Genomic DNA, 12,703 nt, shown 5'->3' with positions numbered 1-12,703 from the left:
GCTTGCTCTGTGTACTTTTCAGCTTATCCACTCAGTGTGTGTTAACCCAGGCAGGGTAGCCTTGGGTACAGAGTAAAATGTAGCAGTTTCTGTGGACAGAGTTACTTAGGCAGCTGTAGAAGGCTCTTCTCTCTCCTGGGAATGGAGGTACTTCTTCAGTTTACCTCCGGTGTGAGGACTTTTTCTCCTAAGGATACTGCAGGATGGAGGAGGACTTGAGTCAGTAATAGTTCTGGTCTCCTGGGAGTCCAAGAGCTAAAGCGAGTTTAGTGTGTCTAGTGTGTCATAGTGTGTCAATGATAGGATCTGTTACAGAGGCATAGCGATGCCCCTGGTGTGGCACAAGGCTCACAGTGTTTCTCGGGATGGGTTTTGGGGAGAAAGCACATGCACGGATAGTCTGCCGACCTTTTCCAAAATGTAAGGCGTTTCGTATATTCTTAAATCACACCTGTCTCGCAGGTAGACAGTATATTTCCTCTGTTTTTCTTTCTGTATTTTATGGTATCTAAGTAATTTATCTCCTTTCTCTCCTCCCTCTGCTCTCCTCCCCTCCCTTCTTCTCTGTATTCTATGAATGTGTGTGTGTGTGTGTGTGTGTGTGTGTGTGTGTCTCTCTCTCTCTCACACACACACACACACATGCACACACGCACATGTATGTGCATCCACAGAATATTCATTGAATAAAGAACATCTGAAAATGGAAACCAAGACTGAGAAAACTCAATTTGTCACACATTAGACACCTTCATTTGTTAATTTTGTATATGTGGGGTGTGTGTGTGTGTGTGTGTGTGTGTGTGTGTGTGTGTGTGTGTGTGTGTGTGTTTTGAGGCCAGAGGATGGGTATGGTTGGAGTGTTTCTGATGCTTCAGCTCCCAATAATGAATGACCCGGAGACTTTTTATTATTTATGAAAACATAGGCATTATAGCTTAGGCTTGTTTTCAGCTAGCTTCTATAACTTAATAACCCGCTTATATTAATCCACATTTGCCACGTGGCCTGTTACTTCTCATTCAGTCCCTGTGCATCTGACTTTCGCTGTGTCTGGCTGGCGAATCCCGTGCCTCTCAATTCTTCCCACAGTTCTTGTCTCGGCCTGGGTGTCTCCCCCTTCCCTTCCCTGCCCTGTTATAGGTTGTCTGCTCTTTATGAAAGCAATCAGAAGGTGACAGAGAAGAGTTTATAAAAACACCCAGACGGGCAGTGGCTCAGAAAAATTAGCAGTACCAAAGTTTGGACAGTATTCAGGTCTCTGCTGGTACAGAAATCAACATTTAAGCCATACAAAGAACGTTTACACAGTTCACAAGAAGATTATCCCAACTGATGGGCGTCCTCCAGTTCTCTCTGCCACATTCTTTTGAGACAGGCTCTCTCACTGGGCCCAAAGCTAGGCTTGTAACTAGCAAGCCCTAGTAAACTTCTGTTTCCAAAGTGCTAGGTGTTGGGGATTTGAACCAAAGTCCTCGGGCTTGTGCTGCAGCAGGTGTGCTTACACTGTGAGCCACCAATCTCCTTAGTCCCGTGTTTATTTACTTCTGAGTCTCTGTATTGATGCTCACTTTGTATACTTTAGAAATGGTAGTATTAGTTACAACAAGTATTAGTCCCTTATAGTTGGTGAGAGTTTATAGTTGACAAGCACTTTCAAAAGATAAGACTTCATAAAATCCCTGGAGAGAAGAGCAGTACTTATTATTCATATTTTGTGGGTTCATCAGGCTTCACAGAAGTGGCTCAGGGGGCAGCCACGGGCCAAGGGCCCCCTTTTCATGTGTGCTTCCCCACCTCTTCCTTGATAGCCGCACATGACTTCTGTGTGCATTTGCACTCCAGCCTTCCTCCTGGCCCCCTTCCTAGCACAGCACCTGAGAGAGAGAACCTGTAAGTCATTGCTTGGCTAGATCACACTGACTTCAGATCTTCTTCCCTATGTTGCTAGCTAGATTAAAACTCCAGAGTAAGTGGGACGTCTTAACTGACTATAAGTATATGTAGGAGATACTTGCGTTTCTTTTGTCTCTTAGAGAGGGCAGGGGGGTATGGATATGTCTACTGGAATGTTGTTGATGGTCAGACACGGTATGTGCAGCCTTGACTACCAAAAGCCGCCTGCCCCGTTACATCACTTGCCTTGTTTACTGACCATTCTTAGGCCCCATTTATTGTCAGGTGGTGAGAATCATCATCATGTGGCTCTTACATGCTCACAGTTTGGAAGTAGATACAGTCTCTACAAAGACTGTCAAAGATAAACAAAGGGATGTAATTTGTGGTGCTTTAGTAGCTATGTGCTTTAGCATGTGAGGAGAAAGACATACCATGGCTATAGATTCTCCCATCGGAGTGAAACTCTTATGAACATGAATGCCATGTGTGGAGTCTGGCTAAATGGATTGTTCTGGTTACCCATGCACCATAAATGGCATGGCAGTAATGGGATGGGTTGCTTTCTAAAGACATGTATGTTAGATATTATAGGTCTCCCCGCAGGGCCATGCCCCTCGTGTGCCAGTATCATGCCAAACTGTCTGAGCACCTGGCCTCTACTCCATCTAAGAGTGGCATAGGGATGGAGTCAAGGGCCTGCCATAGGTGACACCCTAGAGCCACCTGCAGCTCTCTCCTGCCCACCCCTGGGTATGTGCACCCACATGCCGTAGTTGGTTTTGTTATGTGAGAATATTCCTGAGATAAATTCTCTTTCTGCACACACACACACGCACACACACACATACAGATTATAATAATCCATTTTTCCTTCCCCAGCCTTGGGTCCCAGAATGATGATTCTGTGACTAAATATTTATTAATAAGTGCTTAACCCATATAAACTAGTCTGTGTTTCCCTTGTGTTAGTTACCGCTCCTTCAGTCCTGGCCCTGCTCTTCCTTTGTGTATCCTCAGCATGTCTTTGCTGGCTTACATCAGCCTCTTCATTCTGTCTCCCATCTCATCTCTTGTCTTGTCTCTTGTGGCTCTCCCCGTGGCTCTCTTTTACCTCTTACTATTTCCCAGAATCCTCTCTCTTCCTGCCAGTATCCCACCTCCTACTTCCTGCCTCAGCTCTTTGGCCGCCAGGTTTTTCATTAACAGATGATGTTTATAAGAGATTCCCTCTACACATGTCATTGTAAAATTCTAGATGAAACAAAATACAAGAGAAAAGGAAATTTAATTCTTTGATTTATATTGTGGTTCTGTTGGGGAATTTTTTTTAAAAAAAATTGTTATTATTGTGCATGTCTCTCTCTCTCTCTCTCTCTCTCTCTCTGTGTGTGTGTGTGTGTGTGTGTGTGTGTGTGTGTGTGTGTGTGTAGGGAGTGTGTATGTCACAGTGTACATGTGGAAGTCAGGGAACAGTTCTATGATATTGATTCTGTCTACCTTTACATGGTCCGAGGAATGGAACTCAGATCTGCAGGCATGTGTGACAAGTTCCTTCACCCAGTGAGCAATATTGATAACACACTACCAGGGAAATGTTGATACTTATTAAAATTGCATGAAGTAGTCATGTGTGTATCTAAAACGCTATTAGGATCTAGGCTCACATGGTTACAGATAGTCTCTTGCAGACTTGAATGTCCAACAGGGAGTTGACAATGTGATAGAGCTTAACGTGCAAGTGTGAGGACCTGAGTTTGAATCCCTGAAAGCCACAGAGAGTCACGTAAATGAGAGTGGGCCTGCAATCTCAGTGCTCCTGTGTGGGAATGGATAGCAGAGAACAGTGCCTAGAAGTCTGTGGGTCAGCTAGCTTGGCATACGTAGAGAGGAGAAACAAAAACCAGTAATTCCATGAGACTGTCTCAAACAGGGTAGAAAGTGAGTATGAAAAATGAAGGTTGTTCTCTGATTGATGTACAGTGTGAGACGCATGCATGGACACACACACACACACCCACACCATAACAATAGGAGTCACACAGAACACAAGCTCTGGAATGCTTTCCTTCTTGTGTCCTGGAGGTTGACTGTCAGGGTTGTGCTCTGAATCAGTATGACAACTGAAGTAGTTCACACAAATTCAGAAAACAGATTCTGGGGTGAAGGAGCGCGGCAGGGTATGTGGATAGCATACCCTCCACCAAAGGAAAAGATGTTTAGTTGACAGGATCATTGTGGGAAATCTTCCTTAAAGAAAAACACAAAAACGTAAGGTCTCTGGAGAACACACTGCAGCAGAGGCCACAGGGGCTTCATCTTCTGAAGAGGCTAGCGGTTGCGGGGCACCTGTGTTCTCTTCCAAGGCTGTGGCAGGCCTTTTACCTTCTTCACCTGCCAGTGCTCCCCATCTGCATTCTTGTGGTTGGATTCACCAGTGCTGTCTCAAGACATTGTCCTTGGAAGCCTTGGAGGTCGGCTCTTTTAAGAGTCCCTTCTTGTGCATGCTTTGGCAGCACATATACTAACATTGGAAGAGTCCCTTCTTAAGGATTCAAAAAGGGGGGTTAAAGTGTTCAGGAAAGCCATGGATGTGTGTGTGTGTGTGTGTGTGTGTGAGTGTGTGTGGTAAAGTTCCTTGTGTAAGTAATTTGTATCTGCTGAATTACTATGGTGTATAAAATATAAATATGTTTTGTATCATGGACAATTTGGAAAATATAATTTGCTACCATATACCAATTGATTGCTTGAGACAAGGTCTCAGTGTATGGCCATGGCTGACCTGAAACTCCTGAGGTAGACAGGATTGGCTTTGAACTCAGAGATCTGCCTCCTCCGTGCTGAGATGAATGGCATTCACCGCCACTCCCAGCTTACGTATTATTTTAGTAGGTGGGTTTTTGAGTTATTTCACAGTAAACACTTTAGGATAGTGAAGATTGGTGTGGGGAAAAGCATTGACTTCTCACTGTGCAATTTCAGAACTCAGTAGTTCCGCCCCTCCCCTTGCCTTCCATTTCCTAGGGCAGTGTTTTTCGGGTTTGTGTTTCCCAGTTTTGCTGCAGGGTGTGCATATGATCTACCTCAAGTTCATCACTTAAAACACCCCTTTACTGTACTATTTCACACCAATCTAGTGAGTGATGCCCAAAGCTTGAAGTTTCTGCCCCACAGAGCCTTTCCCCTAAAGCTTGTTCCCGCACTAACATAGTCTTCATGAAACCACAGTGCTGAGAAGAGTGTGTCTCCTCTGTCACCACAGCATCATTGTGAACCCACAACTCTCTGAATGGCCATGCTGGCCATACCTTCCTAAAGCCAGCCATTCATTTACTCACCTCTCTTAAGAAAGGAAATTTCAAAAAGAACACCAAACCTTTTCTATTTCTTGAGATATTGACGTCTGCAGATCCAAAAAGAAACCCAGAGCTGAGTAGAATCAGTGGGCAGATAGAGGAGTGTGGCACACACCATCCTTTAACGGAGTGCTCTGTGGGCTCAGTAGTATGCTGTAGACAGCTTCAGTCTAAGACGGGCAAGGGCCGACTATCCTTCACCTAAGCTGAGTTTATTTTCCATGGACATTTCCAGTTTGTTTCCTTTAAACAAGGGTGTTTGCTTATATGTTGCTTTTCCCTTCTCTGGTAGTACTTCTTCAAGTCTCACCTCCAAAAGTAAATTGTGGCTTAGCTGGCATTTGATGTCATTGCTGCTTTGCTTTCTAGTGGCATTTATAGATTTGTTCTATTCCAGCTATGTGGAATCAACATACTTTGATGGAGAGTTTTTTATTTAACGTCTTAAGTGGAAATTAATTTGATAGGTGAAACCCTGTTGTTTCTTTAGGGACTTTAATTTCCTTTATGGGTATTGACTGCTTTATTCCTGAGTATTTAATTTCATACAGTTTATATTTCTTATATTATTTATACATTTAAATTTATATTGGAATTTTGGGATTACTTAACTGATTGAGTCTCTTTTTGGTTTTGGGAAAATGAGATCTCAAAATCTAATCATTTCTTTTCCAACTCTTTTCTTTTAGCTCCAGTTATAAACCGGTTCACAAGGCGTGCCTCGGGTAAGTCTGATTGTCCTGCGGATTTCCCTCACTAATGCTGGCATTTCAAAGATGACAGTTTTATTGAATGAAAATGTACAAGGAATAATTAATTAGTGGGCGTAATAACTTACTCGTTCATCTTTTTTTCCTAAGAAGAACTCCAATGTGATATAAACATAGATTAGGAATTATTTGAAAATTAAGCCAGGAGTGGTTATGTTCAAGTCCCACTGTGACCCAGACCGATGCAGACTTGGTCTCACTCTGTACATTTCTCCTTACTTTTGCCCAAATGGCTACTTGAGTGACTTTCTCATTTACTGGTGACAGTTTAGAAGCAGTGATGTAACAGATGGGCAAAAGAGACCCAGAGACAGTGAGGGGTGGGTGTTTGTAACTGTCCTAGGAGACCCTTTAGAATGGGAGCAAGCCACTTGACATTTCAGCTGCTGTTTTATACTCCCTGACACCCTGCTGCATGACCAAGGGAGAGCCCTCTGCCAAGTGCCTAAGTGAGGTGTGGTGTGGGCCCTTTGACCCGTGGAGAAGGAGGGGATACAGCTAAAGGTGTTTCTATCCACACTAATTTCAGGAAAGGGAGATGGGTGGGGAAATGGATCAGTGACTTTTCTAGAAAATTCACCCCATGGGGTATTGTCTCCGAAGAGAAGAGAAATGAAGTGTATTCCGTTTGCTTTAAGAGAGTTACTCTTCCTCTTATGTAGAGGTAGAATTATTTTACTAAAAAATAGAGGGTATTTCAGACACTACATTTTTGGAGTCAGATATTAGAAATTAGTTCTTTATTTCATAAAAATTGCCTAATCTCAACTGTGTTGTAATACTCAAAGCTTTTTAAGCTTGATTTTTATTTTTAATTTGCCTGTAGTTACTGGAATAATTAATTCTTGTTCACAATGACCAGGCCAGTAATGACAGAAACTAGGGAAGTGTACTGCATTTGGGGTGGTGGCTACCATTTTCAGCTGTCTGTGATCTCTGCATATTTATTTATTTTAAACAACGAAAGCAAAAGTGCAGCTTTTCATGCCTTCTGTGGGATGGGGTTGTGTTTATGTTTATGGGGTTCTGCACAGTGAAGAATTTTATCCAGAGTAGAACTTGACTTGAAGCATGACTTTCGGAAGTGATAAACACCAGGAAGGAACAATTAAAACCTGTGTCGTGTGCCATTCCTCTATGATGTGAAGTTTGTCCCATAGAAACAGCTATGGCTCATGGAGCCATCTCCCTTCCTGCCCTGTGCTGTATGAAGTGAGACATTTATTTATGAGTAAGTTCCATTAGTATTTGTTATGAGATGGCATAGTATATAGATTAGTTTTCAAACACCTTTATTTTGCCTCTCCTCCCCTAAATATATTCCCATTGTATCTCATCAGGACCTGTCTGGAATTGTAGGGCTGATGAAGTGCTACAAAGAAATTCAATTAAAATATATTCATTCCTGGTATGAGAGACAGTTGGAAATGCCAGACAAAGCAATAGGAAAAAAAAGGTCATTATAAAATAACAATATGTTTAAACGGGGTAAAACTGTTGTATTGTATGCCGAACACCATTATGAGAATGACTCTTGATGTTGGTTTCAAGTACAAGGGACACTTTTCAAAGTACCATAGCCAAGTCTGCTCCTGTGCATCTTTGAATCTTTTGGTCAAGAGAAGTGAAATTACATGTCTTAGGAAAATGTTATATATGGGAGAATAAGGATATATTTAATCATCTACATGTCTATCTTTATTAGCTTTCTTACAATTCTTAGGAAGGTTTGTCTACATAGTTCCTGGCCAAAAGCCATAGGAACAGTCTGAGAGACTCTGGAGGGGCAGTTCTGCAGCTCTGTCAGTTTAAAGGCAGTTTACTGGAGGAGCCAACCTTCAGCTCTCCATAAAATAGCATTTCATGGAAATAAAAAATAGATTTCTTGTTAAAATATAGAAAATTGTGTGTAATTACTGAGATTGCTGAAGGAGTCTTTTTTTTTTTTTGGTGGTGGTTAATTTCTGTAATATTTTCCTTTTAGAATTGAGCTGTAAAACTTAAAGTTTTTAAAGTAGACTCTATGGGGAAGAAAATCAGTTAGAAAATATCCAAAAGTCTTTGCTTCTTTGAAAATAATAATTCAAAAAAGAAACACTGATTAATTACAGAATAGGATAGAAACATTGCAACATCAAAGGTGTGTGACTTGCTTGATCTGTGGGTCCTTGGTCTCTGCTGGCTAGATGAAAATGTAGTGAGATATAATGTTTTTCATTTCCAAGTTCCTTAAAGCTTAGAGTTTGGAGCTTTTGGTATTTATATTGCAGCTATTAAAAATAATTTTCAGATTTGGACAATTTAAATAAAAAGTTCCTTTTATACTTTGTTGCTATGATTCATGAGGGTGAGAAGTATGTTTATTAAAATACTTAGCATACATGTTAATTAGGTTCATGCTCCTTTTTCTATATTCACTTTTATTTATATTGATGCATAAGTAAGTGTGTGTCTGGGAGAATGCATGCCATGTGTGAGGTGCCCTCAGAGGACTTCAGAGCCCTGGAAGTATAGTTAAAGAAGGCTGTGAGCCCTGAAGTGGGGCTGGGAATGGAAATCTGATCCCCTAGAAGAGGAGCCAGTGCTCTTTCCTGCTGAACCATACCTCCAGCCCGTTTTTATGTTTTTAGTAGCTCCATTTCAGATGACTTCTTGTGACAGTGTTGTGTATTTTCAGCATTTTCCCAGGGACCTGTCGGTTATTGGTTCTATAAGTAAAAGGGCCAGTTGCAGTCTACATTGCTAATCAGAATTCCTATGGTTTTAAGACCTTAGTTTTCAGAATCCAATTCACTCCTTAGTACAGGGCTGTGGCAGACTAATGGGATGGGTGAGGACCTTGTTAGCACAGAGTCAGGCCACACAGGATTGGATTGGTTGGATAAGTTCTGCAAAGGTGATGGTGGCCAGATGTCTTCTGCAAAACAGCTGCATGCATCTTTGTGCCTTCCTCATTGAACCTATTTTAGAAATAGTACCTTATAGTCTTGTTATTAAAAGAAAAGGTCTTTTGTTTGTTTTGTTTGTTTCATTGTGGGTTTTTGGTCTTAGTAAATACTTCTTGTTTGTAATTTATTCTAATTTTATGTGCATTGCTGTTTAGACCTTCCCATATGTCTGTGTGAGAGTGTCAGATTTTGGAGTTACAGGCAGGTGTGAGCTGCCATGTGGGTGCTGGGATTTGAACCTGGGACCCCTGGAGGAACATTCAGTGCTCCAACGTGCTGAGCCATCTTTCCAGCACCTAGTAAACACTTCTTTAAAAATACCAAGAAATGTTTTTCTTCCTTTTCTTCTCCTCTCCTCTCCCCTCTTCCTCCTCCCTCCTCTCCTCTTCTCCCCCAGCCCTCTCATTAGGAGGCTAACAGTAATAATCAGGTTTGTCCTAAGGGTTAAGTAGTTTCAATAAAACCATCAACAGACTGTCTACCCTCTCCAAAATATTAGTGTGAGCCCTGTTCTGTAGAGTGCTTTAAACCAATCAATAAACCCTCACAGCGTTGTGCCTTAGCCTATCAGGAAAGAAGTCTCACCGGATACCAGTGTTAACCAGAGCAGCTCTTTCTTATTGTTTGCACATTGCACATTTCCAAATGGTACACAGGTTTTCTGTGTGGTTTTTTGTGCTCTGTGCTGAGATAAACTGGCCTTGCATTATGAGGGCAGGCTTCTTTTTTTTGGTTTTTGTTTTTCTAATCATAAGATCTTATTTAGAAAAATGTGTTTATAGAAAATTTCAAAGACTAACTGAATGAGCACATTTACCCAGATTCCTTGATTGTTAATTCACCATTTTGACACATTTACACACTCTTCTTTCTTTATACACACCTAAACATATGCACACAAAGTTTTGGTTTCTGAAATGAAGGCGCCCAGTGTGGGAAGCGGGTGTGGCCGTGATAGCCAAGATGGCACCCTGGCTCATTGCCAAGCCCCGTGATACCTACTTACCAAGAACCTGAGCCTGCACACTTGTACGATCCTGTGCTGTCCGCCTGATGAGTCACTGGCCGATCACTGCGCTCCCTGCCTGCATGCATGGCTCGTGTTCAGAGTGTGCTGAACGCTGATTGGATCGTGGAGAGGGGGGAGGGATAAGAGGCAGAGGTCTGATGAAAAACAAAAACAGGATGAGTCCGAGATAAAGACAAAAGTTGTTGGAGAAACCTTCCTTGGCGTTCGTGTTGTTTCTCCCCCCCCCCCCCCGCCGTCTCTGCCGGTCGGAGTGTGGGGTTGCAGCGTCTGGTGGCCCGTACAAGGAAGAAAAGAAGAAAAAGCCAAGAAAGAAGCAGAAAAGAAAGCAAAAGCAGAAGCCAGGCGGAAGGAACAGGAAGCCAAAGAAAAGCAAAGACAAGCTGAATTAGAAGTTGTTTGGTTGGCTAAGGAGGAAGAAGAGGAAGAAGTTAGAAAAAGAAAAGGCAGAAACTTCGGAAGTCATGCAAGAGCTGGAATCAGAAAAAGGAGCTACTGGGGAGTTCCGTAGTAAGTAAGAATTAATCTAGTGCTAGGAGTTAGGCTCCCAGTAGAGGGACGAAGCTAGGTTCCCGGTATAGGGACAGAGTTAGGCTCCCGGTAGAGGGATGAAGTTAGGCTCCTGGTAGAGGGACAAAGTTAGGCTCCCGGTATAGGGACAAAGTTAGGTTCCCGGTAGAGGGAAGAAGTTAGGTTCCCGGTAGAGGGAAAAGCTAGGCTCCCGGTAGAGGGACGAAGTTAAGCTCCCAGGGTTACAGGACAGAGTTAGGTTCCCGGCACAGGGACGAAGTTAGGCTCCTGGGGTTATGGGATAGAGTTAGGTTTCCAGCACAGGGATGAAGTTAAGAGTGAAGAGCGGCATTGGTGCAGCTGCTAGCAATTTTGAATTTAGTTAAATCTTGCCTGGCAGGCAAAAGTGGAAAGTATGCTTCCGAGTTAGAAAAGTTTTCCTGTGACCAGGCTGGGCATTTTAAAAGAGATTGTCACAATCGCCCGCGGCCTACTCCACGGTGTTGTAAAGGCTCATGCAATAGAAGCAGAAAAAGACAAACGAGAAACCAGCAAAAAAGAAAAGAGGCTAAAGAACAAGAGAGTGAGAAGGGAAGTTCAGATGAATCATCTGACAGTGGAGATGAAATGACTAGCATGATCACCTTTGCTGCATGTCACTTCCTCTGCTTTCAAGGAGAATATTCCTGACAGTGTTACTTTCCAGTGTAACCATAAGCCTGCTTAGCTTGGGGTAAGACTTAGTAGAAAATGGTGCTTCAATAAACTGTTGAAACAGTTGTTGATTCAAGCTCTGTAGCCATGGCTACAGAGTCAGGTAATTTGCCCCATGTTTGGCTCAGTATGATGGATCATTAATCCATGACGGGTAAGACTCATGTGCATATCAACCTAAGACAGGTTGGTGAAAATGAGTTCACCACACCAATGACGGGTAAGGATGTAACATGAATGAGGGCAACCTAAGACAGATGTGATCCTGGAGCCATTTTAATTAAATAAAAGGGGATATGTGGGAAGCGGGTGTGGCTGCGGCAGCCAAGATGGCGCCCTGGCTCATTGCCAAGCCCCGTGATCCCTACTTACCAAGAACCTGAGCCTGCACACTTGTACAATCCTGTGCTGTCTGCCTGATAAGTCACTGGCCTATCACTGCGCTCCCCGCCTGCATGCACAGCGTGCTAAACGCTGATTGGATCTAGGAGAAGGGGGAGGGATAAGAGGCAGAGGACTGATGAAAAACAAAACAGGATGAGCCCAAGATAAAGACGAAAGTTGTTGGAGAAACCTTCCTTGGCGTTTGTGTCGTTTTTTTCCTGTCTCTGCCGGTTGGAGTGCAGGGTTGCGGCAGCCCATGCCAGCTTTGAGTTCATGACCTCCCCCTCTCCCTCTTTCCTCAGGCTCCTGAGTGCTAATGTACTCAATCACCCTTTTTATTTTTTATTGACCTGTTCATAAATACTTGAGTGCGTATCTCCTAAGATGAAGGGCATTCTTGTAGGTAGTGTATTATTCCTATAATTAATGGAATATAAACTTGAAACACTTTATTCTACTCATGTGAGAGTCACACTTTTTCTGGCTCCCCCTCACTCCCATTAAAGACTTTGTGTCTTAGTATTACATTTAATTATTGTATTTTGGGTTTTCTTCTTTTTCGTAAATTGATTTTCTAGAATTTTGAAATCTGCTTTTTTTTTTTTTTTTTGGAGTTTTAGAGGTTGATCCTGACATTGACCTGTTGTTAGCTACTGTGAGTTCACAGACACTGCAGCTGACTGACATAGTTGGCCTGTGAGGCCCTTTGATGGCCACGGAGTCTTGGTGTTCATGTTTGGCATTGCTTCCAAGGTCTGCAGCAGAGCAGGCTTGCTCTAAGAAGCACTTGTTTCATGTAACAGAAATGCACACACACATCCAGATAACAAACTTACAAACTTTCTTTTGTTGTAATTCTGTCTTTAAAGCTTTACCACAAGTATTGAATTGTATAGCACAGTTTTAACAGAGGTAAATTTCATTATTTTTTTCCTAAAATTAGCATTAAGAAAAATTTAGAGCTGAAACTAAAGTTGGGTTTTGGGGGGGTAAATCAAAATTTTTTTTTTTTTTTTTTTTTTTTTTTGGTTTTTCGAGACAGGGTTTCTCTGTATAGCCCTGGCTGTCCTGGAACTCACTCTGTAGACCAGGCTG

General features: G+C 42.4%; 1 protein-coding gene across 2 annotated transcripts in view; it reads left to right on the top strand.

Annotated features, from left to right (window-relative positions):
* The window catches only part of Prkar2b (protein kinase cAMP-dependent type II regulatory subunit beta), a 105,080-nt gene that overhangs the window by 18,759 nt on the left and 73,618 nt on the right, over positions 1-12,703 (top strand). For both annotated transcript variants that reach the window (XM_021201631.2, XM_029541043.1), the window contains exon 2: positions 5,945-5,980. In XM_021201631.2, the coding sequence (XP_021057290.1) occupies positions 5,945-5,980 (36 nt within the window). The remainder of the gene's footprint in view (positions 1-5,944; positions 5,981-12,703) is intronic.

This window comes from Mus pahari, chromosome 7 (genome assembly GCF_900095145.1).
Source record: "Mus pahari chromosome 7, PAHARI_EIJ_v1.1, whole genome shotgun sequence".
Taxonomy (NCBI): Eukaryota; Metazoa; Chordata; class Mammalia; order Rodentia; family Muridae; genus Mus; species Mus pahari.
This window is presented reverse-complemented; position numbering and strand designations above follow the sequence as displayed.